The sequence below is a fragment of the Saccopteryx leptura genome, chromosome 1, assembly GCF_036850995.1.
Source record: "Saccopteryx leptura isolate mSacLep1 chromosome 1, mSacLep1_pri_phased_curated, whole genome shotgun sequence".
NCBI lineage: Eukaryota > Metazoa > Chordata > Mammalia > Chiroptera > Emballonuridae > Saccopteryx > Saccopteryx leptura.
Genome location: NC_089503.1, coordinates 20,212,335 through 20,237,586, shown reverse-complemented (window position 1 = coordinate 20,237,586; position 25,252 = coordinate 20,212,335). Strand labels below are relative to the sequence as shown.

The 25,252-nt window shown below is 50.4% G+C and overlaps 1 protein-coding gene across 3 annotated transcripts in view; it reads left to right on the top strand.

Moving 5' to 3' along the window:
* Positions 1-14,853, top strand: part of ALKBH3 (alkB homolog 3, alpha-ketoglutarate dependent dioxygenase) — a 35,703-nt gene extending 20,850 nt beyond the window's left edge. For all 3 annotated transcript variants that reach the window (XM_066360525.1, XM_066360528.1, XM_066360526.1), the window contains exons 9-10: positions 13,666-13,764; positions 14,531-14,853. In XM_066360525.1, the coding sequence (XP_066216622.1) occupies positions 13,666-13,764; positions 14,531-14,611 (180 nt within the window). In that variant the 3' untranslated portion in view covers positions 14,612-14,853. The remainder of the gene's footprint in view (positions 1-13,665; positions 13,765-14,530) is intronic.
* The last annotated feature ends 10,399 nt before the right edge of the window (positions 14,854-25,252 follow it).

The following is a 25,252-nucleotide window of genomic DNA, read 5'->3' as shown; positions in this document are numbered from 1 at the left end:
TCCTGGCGTCGTCCTTCCATCCTGATCGGCAGAGAAGCCGTAGTGTGTCCAGTATAATCTTCACTGTAGTCCTAGACTCTAGTTCTTCACAGTTGTTTTCTTCATTGCCAAGTATCTGTACATCAGTTACTGTTTCTTTGTACACCTACAGTTACCACGACCTCCTTTTAAAAAACATTTTTGGCCTATTTATTGATTGAAGTTTAAGAATTCCCAAAGCATGCTTCCTGGATGATTAGTTTTACTGCAAAGCAGTTTCCGACTAGTATTAAGCGTTAACAGTGTTCTGGTGCCCAGAAGACCGCCGTTCCTTTCGCCTCCAGGAAGCAGAAGGTCTTCACTTACTGATAGAAAACCCTCCTGGTGACCAAGAGCTGTTTCTTGGTGATATCCTCCAATTATGTTACAGGCTAATGTATGAATGGGGACTAGAACTGTCACATGGCATTGCTTCTCAGGAGAGCCACTTGGAACGAAGTCTCTGTTTGAGAGGGAGACTGGTCATACAGAAGTTGATCTTCTCAAGGCTTCTTGAGTCTACTTCGATGAACATGCACGAAAGCACAGGCCATGAAACACTGAAAATGGGGTGAAGTCCCTTTAAATGTCTGCCAGGAGCAAGGGAATCTGCACTGTAACTATAGTAGCTGATTGGATAAAAATGCAGATCTAGTAAGAGAATTTGTCAGATCTTGAAACAGTGTTGGCTGAGGAAACATAAATGTGTCAGTACCTCGAGTATTGACTCAAATAAGTTTTGGCTTCCTACATAGCCTGACCTGTGATTGAATTTGATACAATTGTGAATATATTCCTTCAGTCCTGGCTTTTGTTTAAGATGGGGATATTGAATGTTAATATATCTGAATTATAATCATGCATATGTGAAGAGAGTTTAAAAATGAAATTTTTCCCCCAGAACCTATAAGTCCCATTTTTGGGTAATGGGGGACCTAATTTTAAACATTTTGAAAGACACCTTTAAGTTTCCTTAACAGACAGAGATCCGGGGCCCTGCAGCTCTGGCTAAACCAGAGTGCAGAAGCCTGTCTTTGAGCCGCAGCCTTGGGCCTGGACCTGGGTACACCGTCTTCATCTTCTTACAGCGGTCCCTTTCTGAAGGACTGAGAGGAATGGTTAGTGAAGGCCTTGTCTACTTTTATTTCTAATCTGCAGTGACACTGCTGAGAACATGACTCCTGATTCATACAACCCAAGCGAAAACATAAAGTAAAAAACATAAATTTGGTTCATCTTTGTGGAATTTGTAGCCTGACTTTCTGTAACTCTTAGGCACTTACCTCGGTATGCCGCTCGAGATTGTAATTTTCCTATCTGTCACCAAGACATTCAGAGTGTGCTAGAGGTTGTCGGGGGAATCTCTTTAAAAGTGCAGTTAGTTCCAACCTATCAGAAGAGAGGCTAGTAACTGTTTGACTTCAGTCAGTTTCTCACCTGAAACTGACAGAGAATCCTGAGATTTCCTGCACTTCATTTAAATATTACAGGTTTGAGACAGAAAAGCATCTGTTTGGGGCACTTTCAAAGAGAACTAGTCTCTTTCTTTCCTTCTTACACTCACCCTCCTCCACCCCTGCAGCCCAGCTGTTTGCTTTGGTCTGGCCCCTGAAGCAGGTCTCTTCGGCTGCTGAGCCTCTGAAAGCTGCCCAGTTCCACACGCGGCGTCCCTCACAGTTTCTCCCTGTGCTGCGGGTAAGGAGGGCTTTGTTCCCTGCAGCAGCCCTGCCCCCTCTGAGTCACGCTGTGGGCTCAGCTGGTGTGCCTGCACCATCCTAGGCTGCAACATTTCCCTCCTCCTAGAGGCCAGTCCTTGTTCACTGTCCTGTAGTCCAATCTGCCACCGGCTCACTCCTGATTGGAGAGTAAGTTACTGTTCCCTCTGAGGGTAGTACACCGCTTGGGGGCATCGCAGACTTGCCCGATCTCGCTCTTCTATCACCCCTCCCCTTCTACTGTTAATTCAGTTTAAGGCTGGAGTGAATAGCACCATGTCTGTCTTCTGGCCAATGTCAGGCCATACTGTCTTAAGATAAAAGTAAAGCTTACCAGATATACCTCAGGAGACATTTTTTCGAAACCAAGAACCTTTTTTGATTCTACCAAGCTGAGTTTCTCTGCACTCCTCGTCCCGAACGCAGTTGTTCTTTGGAGACTGCATCATGTCCCTGCTGTAAAGATGAGTCTGGTTCCTCCCGGCTAGCCTTAATTCTACACTGAAAACAAGCTGGAGAGGAACTATAAAAGCCATTTGGCAGGCTGCTATTTCTCTGTCAGTTACCATGGAAACCGTGATGGCTGAGTTGGGGGGGTTATTAGATAATAGCAGGAAGTTTGTGATGCACTGGAGATTTAGATGCCAAAGCCTTGTTTTTCTAGCAGATTACTCATGGGTAAGTTCTGTCTTCCACTGGCTGGGTTCCGAAGGCGAGGGGCTTCTCTCTATGTCAGGGTGACTGAGTTGAGGCAAGTTAGGCATTTCTCTAACCACTCCTCCCTCTGGCACCTTCTGAAGGACGGGAACCCTGCTCATGTCACCAGGATGGCTGTCACGTCACGGAGGTGGCTGCAAAACCACTCGTCACAGTAGCCAGCGCCCAGTGAATTGCAGTTCCTCATGCCTCCTGGCTGTTTGTTTTTATACACGCTACTGGGAAGAGTGTCGTATAAAAAGTCAGTTGGATCATAAATACTGACATTTTTCCAGTACTTTAGAAGAAACGAGGATATTGAAGTCCAAAATAATACAATATTGACTAGCTTCAATTTGAAAACCGGATAAACCGTGAGCAGTATTAATGGAGTAGTGGCCCCCCCAGCCAGGCCCCTCCACCGCTGCTGTTCCAGGCATCCATCCCGATTTCAGATTCTGCCCTGAGAAATTACAAGAAACTTGAAAGAAATCATTGATAACCATCGGCTTTAGTATACTCCCTAATGAAATTTGGAAAATCACATTTTGTTTCCTGTTTCTGTCGCCGATGTTGGTAGAAGGCACTTACCTGCCTCATTTCTACTTCCTCCCTTTCTGTAAACGGGGTGACAATTGGTAGCTGCTTGATGGGACTAACAGAAGAATCTTCCCAAGAAAGGCACAGTGAATTCTGAGGCTGTTCTAAATGGCAGGTGCCATGGGGACTTTGTAGACGTGGGACTGACAAAGGACGTGAGTAGCAGTGAAGCTGACCTGCGCGGTTCCCTCGCCTGAGAAGCGGCATTCGCTGAGAGGAGAGGGAGAGAGGCCTGGGGCGGTAGAGCGGCCTGTGCGTCAGGAAGGGGCTGGGTTTTCGAGCTCCTGTCTCTGCGGTCCTTTATAAATGGTTTGGGGAGTATGAGTGAGTGGGTAAGTGCATGTGTGCCTGTGTAAGCGGATCGTCCCGATAGGCCTTGAGGTACCTTCGGACTTAACACCCTTTGGGAGCTGGAAGCATCATTTGCTTCCTTGGGGCCTGATCTCAGGCTGGGATCCATGCTCTGGCTGCCACTGGGCGCACCTGGTTTCTGCAGAGGGCCCTCCAGTTTTGGACAGCCGGTAGCAGTACTTTTAGTCTTAGGAGAACACCTTTTCCAGAGTGGTTTGTCGTGTTTATTGTGATCGGGTGTGGGGTCTGCTTACAAACTTGACTTTTTTAGACCTTGACCCAATGGAGGGTTTTTTTTCTCCCATTTGTTGTACTTGTAAGAATTAACCCTAAGCCTTCTGTTGGTTCTCTTATCTTTCGCAAGTCAGATTTTCATGGTGAATGACTGCTTAGCTGAGGCAGGAAAGAGCTATGAATTTAAAGAAGAGGAGGGGTGCCTACCCTGGCGGGAAGGGAGGAGAGGAGCAGGCGACGAGATGGGGCGAGGGGCCAGGCCAGGCCGTGCAGAGACTGGAGCCCCAGGAAGGAGTGACTTCCAAGCACATCAGGAAGCGACTGGATATGCATTAAGCAGAAGAGCAGCATGCTCTGATTGGTAATTGTACAGGGTCTGTTGCTGCCGTGTGGAGCCTGGACCGGAAAGGAGCCGAGTAGAAGCCAGCAGACCAGTTAGGAGGTGCTGTAGCGTGAACATACCTGGGAGGGCGCAGAGCAGAGAGGCGGGCGGGGCGCAGAGGAGCAGGGTTAAAGGGGCCTGGGAGTAAGGGTCTGAGAGCAGAGAGGCGGGCGGGGCGCAGAGGAGCAGGGTTAAAGGGGCCTGGGAGTAAGGGTCTGAGAGCAGAGAGGCGGGCGGGGCGCAGAGGAGCAGGGTTAAAGGGGCCTGGGAGTAAGGGTCTGAGAGAGTTCAGGAGGCGGATCACTTGCTTCTAGGCTCGGCTGGCTGGGAGAGATGGGATCACCTTCCACGTGTGAACTTTCAGGGAATTTGAAATCTGGGGGTAGCTAGGTTTCAGCTAGGACCAGGAAATATAGAGGGAACTTTCAGAGCACATGAGGTTGAGAGGATTTAGGGGCATTAGCTTGTTACCCAGTGGGAATTTCAAAAGACAGTGGAAGGGTACCGGGAAGAGAGAGAGAGTGTGTGTGTGTATGTGTGTGTGTGGGGGGGTGCTGTCTGGTCAGGCTGTGTCCGGGAATGGCTTGGGTGAGTGTTCCACTAGTGACAGGTGACTGGAGAAGTATGCGCTCTTGCTGGTGACTAGGATCTGCTGGATGTCAGGAATGGTGGGATTTTTTCTCAGAAACTCTTAGAGAAAGGAGAGCGTTTGTTTCTTTGCCATCATCTTAGGTGAAGGCTCTTTTGAGATAACAGCTCCATTAAGTTGCGTTTCTTGGAAATACTATATTACCAACAATAGACTCTTCATCACACGAACTCTTCTGATTTCTGAAGCACTTTTAGGGTAGCCGAAATGACAATGACAGTGAGTTGGGTTTTGCTTAAATTCTGTAACTTCTCATTCCTGTCCTCCCCTTAGTACCATGTCAACAACAAATGGACCAGCAAACACTGTCAGCAGGTAGGTCGCCCCAAACTGCATTTGCCTTTAACATGTCCAGTCCCGACGGGAGGGTGGGCGTCCCATACCGGTCTGTCCACAGCGCTAGGCTCTCCATGCCCGCGGGGAGGGCCTCTGCTGCAGGGAGCCGCTGTCCGACGGGCCAGCCCTCTTCGGCGAGCGTGCGGAGCTGTGAGGTCACTGGGCATGCGGGCGTGGGCGGCGGCCTGTGCCAGTCCCTGTGCCTAGGGCTCTCCCTCCCTCAACAGAAGCCTCCATGCCCAGTCAGGGCCAACAAGCAGGAGAGAGTTGTTTTGGCAAGTGAGTTTAAAACCATTTTGAACAGATAACCTCAGTGATTTCAAATCTCTGCCTTCTCAGCTAGCCTCATCCCTTTGCAGATCTTGTTTCAGAAACAGCTGCTTCTGTTTTTAAAGTAATGTATTTCAGATCGATGCTGAGGATGTCATTTAAAGTGTGGTCTGAGTCAGCAAAAACAGTTGTAGAGATGACTTTGTAGGGTCCTAGCTCTATATCTATTCTTTCCATAATTTCCATACTAATATGTTTGTATGTCAGATCTTTAAAGTCCGTTACCACTGTGGACAAGACATCCAGCTGCTCTGGACACGATGTGCAGCTGTGTTCTTGGACTGGTGCTGTAGGGACAACTCCGCAGTCCCAGCCCAGCTCCAGGCTTAGGCGGTCCACGAAGCGGTCTAGAAGCCAGCCAGGTGCTCAAGGTCAAGGCAGCACCACGGTTTTTGGGAGGGGAAACTAAAAAATTATTTAAGGGAGGCATTTTGGGCATAGTCGCAAGTTGGGAGCCAGGACAAGTGAAGAGCAGGTTAAGGAGCTGTAGCCAGGCCAACACTTAGGTTCTGGAGCATCTTAGTCTGCAGGAAAGCCTTGACCATACTCTCAAGCACCCCCTCCCCATACACCTGACTTCTGGGCCACAGAGCTAGGCAGGTCCCTATTATACCAGTTACCATCTGAGGAAACCCTTTGCTTGACCCTAAAGACATTCTAAGTAACACCTTGCTTTTAAAGCACAAATTCTGGAATAAGTTGCCTATATCTGCAGTTCCCCATTCCTCACACGACTTACCTCCCTCTATTCCTCCCCACTCTGCTCATGTACTGACACCACTGACCTAAAGAGCAAATGCATTGGCCTTTTCTCAGTCATTGTTCCCTTCTTCCTGGTAATATTAGTCACCAGTACCCATCACCTCTCTGCTTCAAACTCAACCATCCATTAGCTCCTTTTTCTTTCTCCTTTTGGCTTCTAAAACACTTATCTTATTTTTGCTATTCTCATTGCCCCTTCTCTGCCTCCTCTGAGGATTTTTCTTTTGCCTTCAACTCCTTAAATATGGATATTCAAGATTATCTTTGATTCTGTTACCTAGCTGTACATTATTTTTTAGGAAATTATAAACTGGCATATAGATTGTAAACCCAAATGGCCAAGGTCTGTTTTTGTCTTATTCTGTCCCCAGCATTTAGCAGCGTGTATGTGTGTGTGTGTGTGTGTGTGTGTGTGTGTGTGCGCGCGCGCGCTATGATTAAGTAATTAAATGAGACCTCATTTGTTCACGTGGCTGCAGCCATTCCTTCTTCGGTGAGATGAGGTCCACTCTCCTACCTCCAGCTTTGACTTTTTTGCAAGTTCCTGTCATCATTTTCTGCACGTTCCTGAGACATTTCTACTTGTAACAGCACTTGTAACTTCTAACCTGAAATTGTAAAATCAAGTTATTGTTCTCAGAAAAACAGTAATTCCACTGCTGGTAAGCCCATTTCTGTTTATGAACTCACTGTTCTCTTGGTCAGGTTAAAAACAGAAGCTATTTTCAGTTCTTAACTGTTCTCTTACTTTACGTGTTTCAACTCCCAAATCTTCTCTTGGAATGTCTGAAGAACTCATGCCTCTGACAGTGACCTTCCTTATCCCAGGGTCTTTATGTCACATGTCTGAAGTGCTAAAGATGACCCTTGTCCTCCCTGATGTTCTCAATTCCAATCTTCTCCCTCAGTTTTGTCTTACACCCAGATGCCAGATATTTCCAGGAACAGTTCATATTCTCGCCCCCCCCCCCCCCCCAAATATTAATTGAGTATCTACTGCGCATGAGGACTGTGCTCAGCTGTGCAGCTACAGCCGTGAACATGACAAACATGAGCCCTGCCCCCATGGGAGTCACAGGAGCTAGACAATCGGCAAAGGAACAGAGAGAGAATTATTCTGAGCCCTGAGTTTGGATTTTATTCTAAGTGCAATGGGAATAAATGAGGTTGTGACACAATCTGGTTTCCATTTGAAAAGGTCACTCTGGCTGCTGTGTGAAGACCGGTGTGGGAGAGGCAGGAATAGGGAGGTAGATGGAAGATGGTTCTGGCAGCTTCAGGCGGGGACGGCTGGTTTGGACCGAGATGGTGGCAGTGGGGTTGGAGAGAACTGAATGCATTTGTGGTATGTTTTTGAGGGAGAACCAACGGAACTTGCCAGTAGTAATTTGGAGGTGAGGCTAATAATCAGGAGTGACTCCCAGGTTTCTGGCTTGAACAGTTGGTGGAGTAGGTGCTATTTAGACAGATGGAGGAGCAGGGATTTTTGCATTTGAGTTTGGCCTTATTGAAGGGGGATTTGTAGGGAGAATCAAGAGTTCCTTCTTCTGCATTCGAGGTCTGAGATGGTTGAGACTTCCAAATGTAAAGTAGGCCACTGGCTACGTCTAGGGGTCAGATGACAGGCCTGTGCTGGAGACGTCATTTGGGAACTGTCAGAATAACAGCCATAGTAAATGATAATGGTACATAACAGGTGTGTAGTGCTGACTCTGTGCCTGTCCTGTCCCAAGTCCTTTACACACAGCCCTCCAGTGACCTTAGGAGGTTGATGCTGCTGTTCTTTATCCCCACTGTACCGATGAGAAGACTGAGGAAGTGTTCAATCACTTGCCTGCCCGCCGTGGCTCAGGAAAAAGTTTGCTGAATTATATTGAAACTAATAACATAGATAATACATAAAGCATTAGTATCCTTCAGGGCAAGGGAATAGAGAAAGAGGAGCAGAGAGCTGAGGTTGAGCTCACTGTTTTCATCACTTTGTTTTTCAAATCAGAAGTTTTTATTTGCTCCTCTTGGACCAAAGGATAAAATGTGGTCTCCTGAGCCAGACTGTCAAATCTCCACGTCATCTTTGTTCAGCGGCCGTGGTCTCTCCTTGTTCTGTGTGATCGAACCGTTCTGCTGAATGCTCTCTCTGCTCCTGAGCTTGCTCCCCACCTTCTCGTTAGCTAAGTCCCCCCCAGGCCGCAAGGACCAGCCTAGTAGCCTTCCTCCGTTGCCTCCGTGCGGAAACTAATCATAGTCGCCACATGCTAGGAGCTTCCTGTGAGTGTGGGCAAAGACTAGCAGGCTTCTGCTCTGCTCTTGTGTGTTTTGTTTTTAAAATCGTCTTTGTAGTAAAAAGATGGAAAGATTTTTAGACAAGTAGCTCATCTGTGGGATCAGAGATAATGTGAAAAACCAGATATCTCCTTGTTGACTGAGCTCACTCATTTAGAAGTATATTTTGCTTTCAACAGCCTTTTTGATTGAGCTGAGGCACTGAGGTTGAGAATATGATTCAGGATGAAGTAGCGTGCGTGTCCTGAGCTTTCTGGTCAGGCCCCACCATGTGGGATGGCCAAGGGACACACAGGTGACGGGTCTTCCTCGGGGCTTATAGGCCAGATGGTACGACAAGACACAGGAGGACGGGACATGGCATGAAAGGAGGGGTCGGGTGGCAGGTCCGTCGGCAGCGCAGCTGGGCAGCGCTGAGGCTGAATCCGGTCCTCAGACTCGTTCTGTTTAAACTGCCCAGTGTTTTTAAAGAAACGGAATTAATTGCCAAAACTAATAACTCAGGAGCGTTTATATAAAAATTCCAATTATCTGCTTCTCTGGAAACCTAGGTCCGGCACATTGGGGGTGGGGAGCTGGAGCTGCAGAGCAGCGGCCCCTGCATGCAGGCCCTGTGCCCTCTGGCTGCCACGGCCCAGCCCGCTGTGGTGCACTCAGCCTGCACCCCGGTGTGCTACCTGCCAGTGCTTGTGACCCTTACAGTGCAGTCAGGGTGCCATATGCTTAGGACAGGGAGTATGCAGGCTTCGGAAGGAATAGAGAGCACTGTGGAGAGCACAGCAGAGTGGAAAGTATACAGGCGTTAGAGCCAGGCAAATAGTTCAAGCTCGCGCCCTGCCTGCCTCCTTCCAGCCTTTTGCCTTAGAAACGCACTTCCCCTCCAGCTCCCTTGGCTTGAGAAAGAGGGACGATGGCCCTCCCTGGGGGACTGCAGGGAGGAAGAGCAGTTCCCGGCATGCTGGCCACCTGAGCACACACCGTGGGCATCCTGTCCGGAAGTCCCGCAGGTTCCTGGGCTTAAGTATCTGGAAATGGTGATAAACAGAAGCCTGAAAACAAAAAAAACCCAAAACTCATCTCCAGGTAGGTTAAAGAGTTAAATCTAAAAAGGTAAACTGTTTTTTTTCAACTAGAAGGAAATGCAGTTGTATATTTAACTTTCCTCGGGATGGAGAGAGACTTTCTAAGCATAAAAACCATGGAGGAGAGCCAAAAAAGGTCAGTAGAGTAGCCTCAAAAACTTCTGGGGCTACTCTTCGTTAAATATCATAGACACAGAAGGCACACAGAAAATGAGAAAGTACGCAGGCAAAGCAGAGTATCTTCCTATCTGGTTACAGATCAGTAAGAAGTGTACCGCCTCGTAGAACAGTAGGCAAAAAGCATGAGAAGAGTTCACAACAGGGCAAATGCAAACAGCAGACAGGCACGTGGCAAGTTGTTGAACTCCGTTATTAATGAAGAACTCTCTTTGAAGAGTAAATTGCCATTTCTCCCTAAATTTTTTTCAACACTGTCAGTTGATAATGTTCAGTATTGGTGATGTGGCCAATACTGAAGGTCTGGCATATTTTCCTGATGGAGTCGTTCATTGCCACAGCCTTCTAAAGAAGGCAGCCAGGTAGTATAACAGAGTGCCTTCAAGTTTGTGCCCTTGGACCTAGTCATTCCGTTTTTAAGAATATATCCTAGAAATTGACTCAGGATCTATGTGCAATAGCTTTTGTTTTCTTTTTCTATTTCTTTGGTAGTACTTGTGTGTTAAGATCTCTATCTCTAAACACGTATACCTTATTGCTGCCCCCTGCCACCAGCACAGCATCTAACCTGAACAGGTGGTTGGAAAATATTTCGGAAATTTAAGAAGGAAGGATGTGTTCAGAATAAGGAATATCAGATAGTCATATTTGTGAAATAATCTGTTTTTTTTAACTTTTTTTTTTTTTTTAGATTTTTATTAATTTTTATTCATTATATAGAGGGGGGAGAGAGAGAGAGAGAGAGAAGGGGGGAGGAGCAGAAAGCATCAACTCCCATATGTGCCTTGACCAGGCAAGCCCAGGGTTTTGAACCAGCAACCTCAGCGTTTCCAGGTTGACGCTTTATCCACTGCACCACCACAGGTCAGGCCGAAATAATCTGTTTTTAAGACATAGAAAAATGCTCACAGGATCATGTAAAAATGGAGAGTACACGGTTGTATATATTGACTCTTCCTGTATGTGTTGTAATGAATTCTGGAGGATAGCATTAAAGGTAACTTTCATATTTTTGTGGTGCTTTCCCTCAGTCCTTCGGTGCGTGATAGTCGGCACTGAGCATGTTTTGAAAGGGCAGGTAAGGCAGTCCTCCCTCCCCTCGTGGAGTTGATCAGAGTGGGAGGCAGACACTGATCGAGTAATGACACGTGCATCATTTACTCCAGTAAATTATGTTAATTTCGTAGTAGGAAGAAAAACTATCCAATGACGATTTTCAAGCACTGCTGGTTGTAATTAATTTCCTTGGCACTTTTTTAGGACAAGGAAGGAGCAATGAGTGAAAGATCTGCCCAGTCTCATACAGGGTGAAACTATTTTTCCAATGAGAAGAATGTTTTACTTTCCTCTCTTTTGGGTGGTTAGTAATGACATAAATACTCCCAGATGTTTTTTCCTAAATAGCATTTTTCTAAAGGACACCGAATGGCTCGTGTTGAGGTGGACAGGCGAGTTGTGGGACTTTGGGAAGCCCTGCCTTTCCTCGGAACCCACGGTTACACGTTCAGTGAACTGGCTGTGGTGGGGAGGTAGGGAGGGAGAGTGTTGTCAGCACAAATGTAAAATACATAGTTTTCCTTTTTGCATCTAGTTGTGAGATTTGATTCAAGAGTGTGGAAAACCAAGAACAGCAACAGTAAAACATATCCTGTAGCCTGTGGCCCTAAAGCTTCTTTTAACTAGGATCAGGGATGGAAATTTTTATCCTGAGCGACTGGTTTTTTAGGGGGATGTTTTGTTTTGAAGAAAGACTTGAGTAAATCAAAAGGGTTTCAGAGCCGTGTTTTGGTAACTGAACCTAAATACTCAGTGACCGTTGGTGTGCTTTCCCGAGCGGGCTGCCTGAGCCCCCGGGGTGCTTATCTGTCCATCGGCCGAGCCTTGGCGCGGTCACACGAGCTCCTGTGGCCTGTATCTGCTTCCTGCGTGGAACAGTCTCGTGCGTCTTGGTTGAGTTCCACAGGGGCGATGCAGGCTGCTGCCTCTCTGGCTTGGAAGGAAGCATCTGTGGGCTCCATGTCGCCTGGGTAGAATCCCTTGCCCTCTTTTCTGGCTCTTGCAAATTAGGAATACATTTTCTAAGCCAGGAGTGTTGGAAGGAACAAGTAGCAAGCCTCAGAGTAGTAATGGTGTCACCTCTCATGGTGGGTACGCTGTGTGTGGCTCTTTCCTCTGGGGACTGATTGGAGTAGCTCCCTCCCCAGTGAAGACTCACCACCCTCGTCTAATTTTTGGTCCAACTAATGGTTATACTAGAAGTTTAGATTTTAGGAGCAGTAAGTGAAATGTAGACCGACGGAACATCGCTCTCCATCAGTGCTGATATTTCCCTCTCCCATTTGGAATTCTCTTTCACAGCGAGGGCTGTTCCTGCTTCATGTTTCCAGGTAGAATTACAGGGCTCACCTCTGCTTTTCCATTGGCCTGAGCACCTCTCCTCCCCAATATTTATTGTTTTTAATGTTCTACAAGACCTTCATCTCAGGACTGTCTTCCTGTTGTGGTTCAGTGTTTTTCCTCTCTCCTTCATCTCCCTCTCCTGTCCTAGAGCCTGTGTGTGAGAGATTGGACCCCGTTGCACTCCCTGACTGTGTAGAGGGCCGCAGGTCCACATGCAGCCATGTGAGCCTCGGTCTGCTCACTGCCTTTATGGCCTCGGTCCCGGAGCCTGGGCGCTCTGATTTCATGGACAGTGCACTCCCTTCCGATACCTTCTCTCCAGTAGAACACACACATCACCTTTGTCTGGAATACTAATTTCAGAGAACAACCTTCTGCTTTTCTGAGGACAGGGTTGACTTCGCAGTACCCTCTGTGTGGCCGAGGGATCGCAGGGAAATGCTTTGGTGCATACGTACAGCTAGAAGGGAAATGGTGGCAGACACTTAAAATCAGTCACTGAAAAAAGTTATTTCAAACATTATTCCTAATCTTCTGCCTGTAAAAATTACGAGTTTTCCTACAAAGTTATTGCCAAGGGTTGGGGCCTGGAACTTAGACTGTTTATGCAAGTTCATTATTGTTTTGATTTTGATTTTCCTGGAGGAAGTCATTGTAAACAGTTATGTTCTCAGAAACACCCCTACAGTAATAAACATAAACACAGTATTGCAGTGAAATCAATCCTGCACTGACCCAAATGTAATCCGTGCATCAGAAGGGAAGCAGATGAATGGCTAGAGCTGTGCAGAGTGGAGGCGGAGAAACCAGGAAGCTCGGGTCTGGCCCAGTCTCGGCTCTCGCCATGTGCTTTGTTGCTGTGAGCAAGGAAGTTGTGTAATCACCCCTGTCGGCTGTGAAGGAGGAGTAACACCACCTGTTGGCTCTTCACAGGCTGAGCTGTGGACCTCATTACAGTATTGGACGTGAGCTGACTTTGAGCTCTCAGGAAGGAAGTGGCAGTGTAAAGTACCAAGATTTGTATAGTGAGTGTTCAGGAGTTGTGATCCATTTTCCAAGGCGTATACTGAGTGTTCAGGAATTGTGATCCGTTTTCCAAGGCTTAAACAGCAAGTCTCAGTTTGCAATGCTGTTCTGGTCAAGCCAGAGCTCACTTCTCTGAGAGAATCTTACTGTTAAACATTCTGGAAAGGAATCGGAATATATTTCCAAAACACCAAAGGACTATAAGAAGAGTTGTGACTAGGTTTAACCGATTAGTGAATTAGCATAAATCATGTCCAGTTTAAAAGCCCATTTCCCCTCAATATATCAAAATGCAGAGCACAGCATAAAGCAGACATAAAGAGTTCTTGTAGAAATGAATTCTAGTTCCTTTATGGGCCAGACGGGGCTTTTCTGCATTCTGGATGCTGATAATAATAATAATAGCACAGCGACTTACTTTGTGCCATTCTCCAGGTGATTGTCACAAGCCTAATGTGGCAGGTGCTGCCATCATCCCCACTGTACAGAGTAGTAAATTCAGGTACAGAGAGGTGAACTAACTGGCCTGCAGCCAAACAGCTGCTGAGTCTTTGACCACAGGCATGTTCTGTTGCGTCTTGATCACACAAACAAAAAACTTCGTACAATGGTGCTGTTTTCTAGGAAGAGAATGGAGATTACACATACGTGGAAAGAGTGAAGATACCCTTGGACCACGGGACCTTGTTGATCATGGAAGGAGCTACACAAGCTGACTGGCAGGTGAGAACATGCAGGTCGTGTGGACTCACTCTCCTGCGAGGCAGAGGCAGCGTCCCGACTGGCTTCCAGTTACTAAGCTCCACAGTAAACTTGGTGCAAAGCGAGTTGCTTTTATAATGAGCAGGAGGCAATAAAGTGACATTATTGCCTGGGCATTTTGATTCTGCTGACAGTTAAGCAGCAGCTGTGTCCCATAGAACTTTCTGTGGGGCTGGAAATACTCCATATCTGTGCAGCCCAGGTCATAGCCATTAGACACATACAGAGTCTCTTGAAATGCAGCTAGTATGCTGAAGAAGTGAATTTCTTTTTAATTTAGAAATTAAATTTGTGAATTTTAATTTAAATGCATTTAAATCTCTTGAGAGGGCTCGTGGCTGGCGCGTGGAGCTGCAGGGCCGTGTTGAAGGCGGCCACGTGAGGCATGGGCGTTAACGCGAGAACACAGCCGGAGGGCAGGGCCCGTGCCTTTCCCTGGTCTCGGCCGGGCGTGTTTTCCTACGAGATTTGGGAAATGGCAGGAGGCTGACGGGGAGCAGCCCCTGGACAAGAGCACACGCTCTCACTGGGAGGGTGCTGGCGCCTCGCAGTGGGGGCAGCATGGGCTCTGTTTCAGAGAAGGAGGCGGTTTTCCACAGGGCTCTAAAATCTTACCGCTGCTCACGGAAGGGGGGCTGACATCGAAATACATGTGTTACTCCTAAGTTTCAGGTGGCTCTGAAATAAAATGTGTGTGTGTGTCAAAGTCATTTCTGTTTCCATTTAGCATCGAGTGCCCAAAGAGTACCACTCCCGAGAGCCGAGAATAAACCTGACCTTTCGGACGGTCTACCCAGACCCGCTGTGAGGTCTTTATGAGAGCCGCGTGCTGAGACTGAGCGACTTCCACCGCAAGGAGACTTCGACAGGCCGGTCCAGCTATCTCCTGGTGTGTGGGGAGTGAGCTTGGGACTGGCTTCCCAGCTCACAGTCCTGTTAAGTGCCAGCCAGCAGCTCATGTTCTTGATCTGTTTACTGTGGGAATAGTAACCCCTGGTCACGTCTTGAAATCCTATTTGTGCAAATTAAACCCCTATGGCTGTGCTCCTGGGTGGTTCTGTCCATTGTCAGTTTTCTCCTGCCCTCCCCTGCCTCATTTGAAGAAGTATGAATGTCCTTTCCCTCTGTGTCAATCCACACGTGTTTGTTCTTTGTGACTTTAATGATGTAGAGATACAAAAACGTGCGTCAGAGACCCTGGGGCCTTCCGTAGGCAGACAGCTGCCGAAACCCAAACAGAGGTGGTTTCACAGAGCTTTGTCGAGGTCGGCCTTGACTCCTTAGCATTTGGCTCATTGCTGCTGTAATGGAAAGCTGCGTATTGTGGGAGCATGTATCTAACTGGGTCTCCTCTGCGTATTGTGGGAGCATGTATCTAACTGGGTCTCCTCTGCGTATTGTGGGAGCATGTATCTAACTGGGTCTCCTCACCTGTCAGCCTTCCTGGACACACATGGACAGGCTCAGGCCTGGGAATAAAGAGCGAAGGCAGTGTTCCTAGGCCGGGCATCTTCCAGCCACCTAGGCTGCTTGTGATACAAGAGAAACTGTCCCCTCGGAGGGAGGGATACTTGATGATGTCATGAGAAATCCAGGCTCAAGGGCAGCAAGTGCCCTGCCACTGACAGCTGTTCCACGTAAGTTAGTTTCCCCGGAGAATTACTTGAGTCATTTAAACCCAGACCAGAGAGAAGCCGGAGCAGTTCTGCAGGGAATAGACTTAGTTACCGAATAGGTCTCTTCACGTTAGAGTTCAGTGGTCCTGTGACTAAGGCTGTCTTCTGACTCAGTGTTCTCTTAGATAACATAAGTCCCCAAGATTCAAGGGTTAGTCCATGATGTCACTGAGGTTCCCAAAACAACAAAGTTGGCTACCCCTTATTGCATCATAAAGCACGTGTTGTCTTGACTTCTTGACTCAGGGGCAGTGTGCCAGGTTAATTCCAAACCAAAATAAGGAAACCCTGAGAGAAAGAAAATGGATGAAAGTAGGGCAGGAGAGTTCGAGTTTCCGTAGATGCCTGTGGGGAAATTTACAGAGCCTTCTTGCTTTTAACCTTATTTCCATTCTGCGCTGTGAGATTGATGACCCCACGATCATGACCAAGTGCCGAGGCCAGCAGGCTCTTCCCCAGAACTCAGATGCGAGGCCGGCCTGGCCAGGCTCTGCCTCAGCGAGCTTGCCAACAAGCCTGCCAACGGGCTCTCTCTGGCTCCTCACATTGGAGTCCCTTCACCTTTTTTTTTTTAATAGTGTTGTAGCATGTCTATAGCTCATTTCTCCAAGAAATCCTAAGAGCTTTATAAAATCTGAGCATCCTACTAAGCCTTCCTGTGAGGGAGGTGCAAATCTCCATAAAAATAAAACCTCTATTTAGTATCTAGCTTTCCTTCCATTAAAACAGACAGAGCCCGGCCGAGGCGGCTCCTCCGGCCCTGCTATGTGTTTGACACGTGGCTCTGGGAAATGCCTCTTCCTTCCCAGACATGCCAGATCCGGCAGACGGCTCCAGGTCTTCCAGCATCCCTCCTAATGCAGGGTCGGGACCTCCGGGCACCAGCTGCAGATCTGATCTCTCCACTCATCAGGGCCGTGTCTGTCCACCGGGGAGACCAGTTCCTGCTGGACAGCAGACAGCTCGGTCCACCACCAGCTTCTTCATGTGAGAGGGCAGCTTAGGCTCAGTTCCTTGCTCCTGAGCGCCGGGGCTGCCTCTTCCCTGCCACTGAAATAACGCCCCTTCTGAAACGGGCAGTCCTGTAGGAGCCCAGGGTTTAGGACGAGACAGGAGTTCCAGACCCTGGCTAAGGACAGCGGCTCAGTGATGGTGCCGGCCCGCCGCGGGGTTTCATGCGGTAGATCTTGACTAGGAATTAGGGGTGAGGCTGTTTTTGCCAACATTGCCTGTAAAGCAGAGGAAGCAGTTACGATGGCTGTCACATGAGAAAAAGGCAGGTTTAGTTTTTTAGCTGCCTTTTATTTTAGTTTGAATGACCTGCCACACTGTCCTACGAGCTTTTTATACATAGTCCCTCGTCACCACAGCCCTGCAAGAAAGGTACTGTTTTGATTGCGGAGACCTTCACCTGCACCTCCAAGAGCTCAAGAGATTTAGCAGGGCTGGTAAATGGCAGAACCAGAATTCAAACCACGGCTGATCCTTCAAGGGTGCTTTGGCCTCTGCCATACTGAATTTAGGCAGAATAGTCTGCTCAGCGTCCCCGGGGCCCTGAACCTGGGCTTGCTCCTGCAGAGCTGGGGACCCAGCCACCTCGCACCTGCTGGCAGAGCTGACCCTGGGCCACCTGATTGACTCCCCGACTTGCTTGTGTTTCGGGGCAGGCACCTGCCCCTCCCCCTTCTGTTCACTTTAGCATCTCCGAGTCAGAAACCGCACTGCCAGACGGACTAGTCATTGGCCATTTTACCAGGGAAGCTCATTTTGAGGGGACAGACTCCATTTTCGGGCAAGTTAGACAAGCTCTCATCCAATCTTCCTGGCAAATGACTCAGAACAATGTTTCCTGGCCATATCTAAGGAACTTTTTAGAGGTAGACGAGTGATCCCTTCCCCGCTCCATTCTTCCCTGTGAGTACATTTGGGAACTGAATGATGCCCAAACTCAGCATCCTTCTTTACAATCCCAATCTGCAGACAGCCCGAAGGAATGGCTCGGGTTGCACGTGGGCAGACTGCCTCAGAGCAAAGGCAGGAACTGTGCGCCCAGCGTCAGATTGTGTCCGCTGTGCCGGAATCCGTCGGTCCACGTTGTCGGCTGGGCTACTTACTCAGGTGGTGTCAGTGATTCCTGATGCGTTTGAGCCACAGCTCACAGACCTGCCTGGTCTTTGTGGTGCTCCCTCCCCGCTGCCTCCTCAGCCTGCGGGTGTGACCCTGCCCTCACGTGTGGCGGGTCTGTCTGGGCCCAGTCAGGAAGCGGCCCCTCCCCTTGAACTGCGTGGTGGCAGCCCCGCAGGAGTTAAGTGGGTGCAGGAGTTAGTGGGGGCAGGAGTTAGTGGGTGCCGCGATGAGCAGAACGGTCCAGTAGGAGGGCTGGGCGCCGGCCCTACTGGGAGTATTTCTTCCTCGAGCTCTGGCAGCCTGTATCCGAGACCCACTCTGCCTTTTCTGGTCAGAAGCACTTGTGTTGAGTCTAAATTCTTGATTAGTTTTCTTAATACCTTTGAAAAAGCCAGTGCTTCCATAGTGATGCATTCTACTTATTTAAATCTTTACTTATACATGGTTCTGCCCACATGTTCTCCTCGGAGAGACCTGGTCCGCAGCCCTTTGTTGCCCCCTCCCTGTTTTCAGGAGCCCCCTTGTGAGGCCCCTGTCGGATTTGTGCTGCAGGAATCCATCCTTACGTATGATGGTTCCTGTGTCTGGGGTCGACAGGGAAACGACTGATGGCTTATTTATTAGCGTGGAACACAGGCTCCTGGTGCCTGGTCCAGCTGCTGCCTTCTACCGCTGAGCCGGATCCCGAAGCCCTCCCCAGCCTGGGAGCAGACCCCCACACGGGGCCGCGCTGTTGTCAGTGTTAAGTCTGGGCACGGGCCCGCATCAGAGAGCAGTGTAGGAACACCGTATCAGGCGGGACCTGGTAGTCAGCATTACCTAAAGGGTTATTTTCTCAAATGACTTGGGACTGACCAAGGTATGTGTGACAGTGTCGTCATTACAGTTATTCCTGTGCTATCACTCCCCCCATGTTGATGGTGATGTCACACTTCCTGGACTTCAGGGAAAGTCCCTACTCTCGTGTGGCTTCCGGGAGGGTGGACGTGCTCAGGCAGCATCCTGGTCCCTGATCCAACTAGCTTTTATCTCTGGACACAAATTCTAAGTTTCTGAAAGAGCAGGAAAGGTCAAAGCCAGGAGGGAGCGTAGGTGGTTAACTCTGTCGAATCTATGGCGTCCATAGCTGGATTTAGTCCAAAAAGCAACCCTATGAGGTGGGGTGTGTGTGTGTGTGTGTGTGTGTGTGTGTGTGTGTGTGTTAAACAGACGATGAGGTCCCTAGAGGATGGGTCAGATCCTGAGACTGGGTGTCCTGGGTGGGCTGGGGGAGTCCTGCCTGGTTCCTTGTCAGCAGGCGTTTCTGTGGCCTCTGGGCCTTGCCAGCCCTGGGCCCAGGCCGTGTGGGGTGGCAGCCAGAGTCTTCCAGGGCCAGAGGGACTGTTTTCTTGGCTCCTTCACCAGGAAGCAAAGGGTAGAGACTGGTCCTTGCCTGGGGGCCTGGGAACTTCTCTCCGTGAGGAGGAAGGCCGGAGGAAGTGGCACGCCAGCTTGGGCGCTGGCTCTCTAGGGGCCACAGGATCAGGTTAAGATTAGCCGCCCATGCAGAAGGGCAAGCATGTGGTGACCGGCACCTGCTGCGCACAGCGTCTGTGGTGACCCAGGGGCCTCACCACTGGGTCTGGCCGGAACTCCCCTGCTGCAGGTAGTGATGCAGGTAGGGCTGCCTGGTCTTTCAAGGGGCTGCAACAGGAAGGCACGCCCCAGGCCTCTCCACAGCCCCTGCTGACGGAGTCTGAGCCCTGCCCTAGGCTCCCGCTCTGCCCACCTTATCTGTACTTGGAGAATGGGCATGGGGGAGACCATCTAAGAAGAACCCGCAGCCTCCAGAAGCGACTCGGTCAAGGGCGCTGTCTTCCCTGCCTAAAGAGGCTTTGTGGGATGGGTGCATGAAGGCTGCCTTGGGCGGCTTCCCAAGCGCTGGCCCAGGGGGATTTAGACTGCAGGGACCACCCAGGCAGGAGAGTCAAGGAGAAGAGGGGAGCCCACAGAAGTGCTTCCCTCGTGTCCTGGTTGGTTAGGGAAAGCTTTTCCGGAATGTTTCCTCTGAAAATGTATCAAGGGATTAGCCACCCATTTCTTCCCTGCACCCGCCTCTCCCCGCCTGACGTTCTCCTTTAGCCTCTGTTCAGTCAGAGTGAAGGGGAAAGGGAGGCAGCTAGCCTAGAGGTGAAGATCCAGGGCCAGTCTGCATGTGTGGCTTCCCCTCCCCAATCTTCCCTGTGCGGGGAGGGCTGGGCCAGAGAGGAGAGCGAGTGGGTTCTTCTGTCTCCCGAGTCCTGGGAGGGCGTAGATTAGGGGCTGCCTTCCCCATCAGACAGATGAGAAAACTGAGGCCCAGAAGAGTTAAAGGCTCATCTGAGGGCCATCTAGGATATGAGGCTGAACCAGCACGAAGACCCATACCGGGTGCCTAGGCTTGTGTTCGTCCCACCCCTCTGAGGTTCTGTGGCCCCTCTGAGATCCCCAGCTAGAAGCAGAGTTGGGTGACCAGAGAGAACAGAGGCACAGACGGGCCAGAAGGTCACAGTGCCTGTTGGGGCAGCCCTCCAAGGAGTGGTACTGGTGCAGCCTTCCGGCCGCACGAGCCAGCGGCTGGTTTGTGGCAGAGAGCTGTGCTGTGGCTTGAGGTGGCCTCCTGCCGAAAATAGTGCAGGCAAGCTCCGCACCAGCCGATGAGGGGAGTTAGCCGGGCAGCCTCAGGCAGGCCTGGCCCGGGTTCACCCTGTGCTCTTCCAGCCAGTGCCGCCTGCAGGGTGAACCGAGGGAGCCGCTGCGGCACCCCCACCCGGCCCCAGCCTCCACGTCCGTCAGACTGTGCGCCAGAGCTCTTGCGGAAAGAGCCTCAGCTTGAGTCAGGCAGACCTGGGCTGCAGTCCCACTCTGCCTTCCTCACTGAGCCACCTGGGGCCAGGCAGTCAGTCCCCAAGCCTCAGTTTCCTCAGCTGGGAAATGGACAGAGAAGCAGCCACATCTCTGAGGTCTTGTGAGGGTCTAGACTAGAGCATGAATGTAACATGCCCGATGCTAACTGTGCTTAGTAATAGAATAGTTTTAAGTAGAATGTTCCACATGCTCCGCTACCCCCAACCCTAATGCTCATGCGGGTGGGTGATCCCACTGTGGCTGGCTGATGGCCCTGTGACCCTGCCCTTCCACTTGGTGGGTTCCCCAGGTGCCGCTCCGTCTTGCATTTAGCAAGGGAAGGCCCAGAGGCTTTGGGCAAAAGGAAAATCGTTCACCAGTGAGGCTGATCATGTTAAGATCCAGCTTCACTTAAGCGTCTCCTGGGAAGTTCTTTAAAACAAGCCAAAGAGAGGCTCCCAGATGCCAAAGTGGCCTCGTGTGGAGGCTCAGCTCTCTCTCGGCAGCCCCACCACATGCTCCCAGGTAATTGGCCTCCTAATGCACTGTCCCTGGCCTGATGCCACGTCTTCTTCCCCCTAAGGTCAGTTCTTGACGTCTTCCAGCGAGTGGGTCACCAACCAGGCTGAGACGCAGCCCCGCCAGGCACATTGTTTTCTTGTCCTTGTGGGCCGATTTCTAAATTCTGTACAGAACGCCTTGGCCTGGAAGATTAAACGAGATTGTCAGGCTGGAATTCTGTTCAAGACCAGGGCTTTTGTGTCCAGAAATTGCGTATTAGATGTGGTGGGGGGGATATTTTAAAGGAAGACACGATCTCTGCTTTTACAGATAGAAGTCAACTAGCGGGGCTTTTATTTTCTGTCTCAAAAGTAGTTTTTATTCCCAGCTACTAAAGGAATTACATATGTGCCCTTCGCAAGAAGTTAAAAAGAAAGATAAAAAAGAAACCGGAAAGTCATTTGTAACTTTATAACCCAGAGGTGACAACTCTCCCTTTTGCAGTGTATTTGTTTTTTGAACATTTTGTATACTTGAAAAAGGTAACTTTATACTGCCCTCATCCTCTTGGAGCCTTACTCTACTTACTTTGTCCATTGGTGCATAACATTAATTATTGTACCATAACATGGTTTTGAGTGGCTGCATAGAATTGTGAACACCATTATGTAACCAGGCGCCTTGTGTTGGATCTAGACCATTGTTGATGTTGGTGTTGTTTTTGTTAATAGTAAGTAACTGTTCAGTTGGTTTTGGAAATCCTGACAGTAGATGGTGGAAGGTGGATGGTAGTATAGCTAAGAGCCCAGGATTTGGCCTCATTCAGACCTCAATTTAAATAGTAAAAAGAAGAGGTAACATCTCTTTTTTTTTAAAACAAAGAACATTTTAACTTAAAATTATTTTTATTGCTTTTTAGAGAGAGGGGAAGGGAAAGAGACAGAGGGAGAGAGAGAGTGACAGACACACATAGGGAGAAACATTCATTTGTTCCACTTATTTATGCCATCACTGGCGGATTCTTGTATGAGCCCTGACGGGGATCGCATCTGCAAACTCGGCATGTTGGGACGATGCTCTAACTGAGCTGCCCAGCCAGGGCCAGAGAGGTTGCACTTTACAGAGTCTGCGTGCGGTGCCGGCCACCGAGTGAAAGGCTGTGCGTATATTAACTCATGGATTATTCATCCTCACCACGGTCCACAGACTAGGCACTATTTTCACCCCCATTTTACAGCTGAAGAAAGGGAAGCACAGCCCCTCCACTTAGGCAGGGGCAAGAGGCTCTGTACCTAAACCTTTGTGTGACATCTGGGATTATTTCTAGAACACGTTTCTAATAGTGGGTTCTGGCCCAGATTCAGAAGGCTATGAATATTATTTAAGGCCTTGAATACATAATGCAAATGGCTTTTCAGAAAAGTCATGCCAACGTACTCTCCTACCAACAGTGTTTGAGCATATCTGAAAAAGTCCCGCTGCGCTCTGAGCACCAAGAATGTGCCAGGCCACGTGCTTAGTATTCTATAAATATTGAGGGAGAAGTGGTCTCGTGCCCTGCACAGAGTGAGCAAGCTCTTGGTACATCTCAGCCAGCATTAGCATTATTTTTATCTTGTGTCATTTGTTGAGAAAACAAGACACATGTTTAAAGAATCTCTAGTAACAAAGTAAATGTGAAATCGGGTCCGGACAATGAATGCAACAGGATTGAAGGAGCCTGAGATGCAATTTAGGGTGGTAGTCAGGGAAGGCTGCATGGTAGAGGAGGCATTTGGAGAAGGGGGAGGAGGGCCTTGCAAAGTGATATCCCAAAGACTTATGAGCAGTAGGGGCCCTAGGTGGCTTGTGGCCAGGGCTTGTGTAGGGGTGTTGAGCTGGAGGAGAGACAGCAGGCCTGGGAGGCAGCCCAGGCGGAGGCTGTGGTGGTGGGGAGCCACTGAGAGCCGAGAGGGCGACTCTCAGGGAAATTTACTTATTTATTAGGAGGGAGTGAGGGGATGGGACTGGAGGTGAGAGGACCTGTGGGGACCGTGGCAGGACCACCAAGCAGAGATATCTGCGTTTGCGGCCTCAAAGTGGTAAAGGAAAAGATGTTGGGTTTCCTGGTGCTGGTATCGCCCCTTCTTCCCACAAGTGCTGAAGCAAAAGAACAACACAGGGCTCAGCTATGAGGTCAAAATATCAGTGTTATTTCTGACAGAGCTGGATGAGAGACCTGGGCTTACATCCACGACCAGTCGGACTTCTTGATGCTCCCTCAGCACGTCTGGCTGCGGCACCCCGGCCCTGCCAACTGCCAGGAGAACCCCCGCGGCCCCACTGAGCCTGGTGAGGGGGGGGGGGCTCCAGGCCTGCCGCCAGCAGCCGGTCCTTCCCAGGAGCTGAGCAGGAGAACCCCATGGCCCCACTGAGCCTGGTGAGGGGGGGGGGGGGCTCCAGGCCTGCCGCCAGCAGCCGGTCCTTCCCAGGAGCTGAGCAGGAGAACCCCATGGCCCCACTGAGCCTGGTGAGGGGGGGGGGGGCTCCAGGCCTGCCGCCAGCAGCCGGTCCTTCCCAGGAGCTGAGCAGGAGAACCCCATGGCCCCACTGAGCCTGGGGAGGGGGGTGGCTCCAGGCCTGCCGCCAGCAGCCGGTCCTTCCTGGGAGCTGAGCAGGAGAACCCCATGGCCCCACTGAGCCTGGGAGGGGGGTGGCTCCAGGCCTGCCGCCAGCAGCCGGTCCTTCCCGGGAGCTGGGCAGCGTGCGTCCTCTCTGCAGGCAGGTCTGAACGTGGGCAGGAGAGGAACCCCCAGCCCCCAGCCCAGTTCCTTCTCGAGCTCGCGCACCACTTCTGGGAGAAGTCAGTCCTCTCCTGGGAAAGGGAGTCGGGGGGCGGTTTGGGAGAAGGCTCGGTGTCCTCTTCCTTCCCTCCTGGGGTGGGAGCGTTCCTTTTCTTATTGCAACTTACAGTGGGAGACACCTGCCCTCCCCACGCTGGTCCTCGCCCCCCAGCCGGGATGCTTTGGAGGAAAGTCCGCCAGGAGCCAGCCAGGCAGGATTGTGCCAAGGTGTCAGTTTTGGTGCCATACAGACTTCGTTCTAGAGCCGGCTGTCCACTTACTGCCACGTGGCCTTTGGCAAATTTCTTAGCCTGAGTTTCCCTCCAAAACAGAGTTGTCGTGATAATTCAGTGTGACGGTATCTTAGTGCTGGTAGCTGTTATTGTCAGATAATGTGTAGATGGGAAGGAAAGTCCTCCGACCTGGGGAGCTAGGGGGCGGGGCTCCCAGGGGCTCTGGGCAGATCTCACTGCCGTGGAGATGGAGATGGAGTCAAAGGGTCCAGGACAGGCCTTGAGGGGGAGAGGGCCCAGCGTGGCCAAGGGAGACTGGGAGGTGGCTGAATGGGGCCGGGGCGAGGCAAATGGAAGCGTGGGAGGGGCCTGGTCATGGGGTGTCCCCACGGAGGGGGCAGAGGGAGGAAGGAGGCAGGGAAAGGGCCAGAGGGACAGCCGAGAGGAAGGAGGACCTGGGGATATTGTCGCAACAGCCCCGGCCCCCTCCTCCATTGAAGCACTGGCTTCTCCCCACTCTCGCCTAGGAACAGCAGGTGAGATGGCAAGGCTGAAGGTGTCTAGGTTAAAAGAGGAGTAAGAAATCGGGCCCCTGGAAGGCAGCCTGGGGTGCTGGGGCAGGTGGAGTCCCCGCGTCGGGACTGGCTGGGTTCTCAGCCCGCCTGTGGCGCCTGCGCAGAGCCCTCTGGGCCGTGGCCCCAGCTCTCCCCTCTGCAGATCAACCGTGGGTGAACCAACTCATGTTCTTGTAGCTTTACTGAGCACAACCCACAGTAAAAAGAAAAAATGTTTTCAAAACACACATTTAGGCCCTGGCCGGTTGGCTCAGCGGTAGAGCGTCGGCCTGGCGTGCGGGGGACCCGGGTTCGATTCCCGGCCAGGGCACATAGGAGAAGCGCCCATTTGCTTCTCCACCCCCCCCTCCTTCCTCTCTCTCTCTCTCTCTTCCCCTCCCGCAGCCAAGGCTCCATTGGAGCAAAGATGGCCCCGGCGCTGGGGATGGCTCCTTGGCCTCTGCCCCAGGCGCTAGAGTGGCTCTGGTCGTGGCAGAGCGACGCCCCGGAGGGGCAGAGCATCGCCCCCTGGTGGGCAGAGCGTCGCCCCTGGTGGGCGTGCCGGGTGGATCCCGGTCGGACGCATGCGGGAGTCTGTCTGACTGTCTCTCCCCGTTTCCAGCTTCAGAAAAATACAAAACAAACAAACAAACAAAAAAAACAACACACAT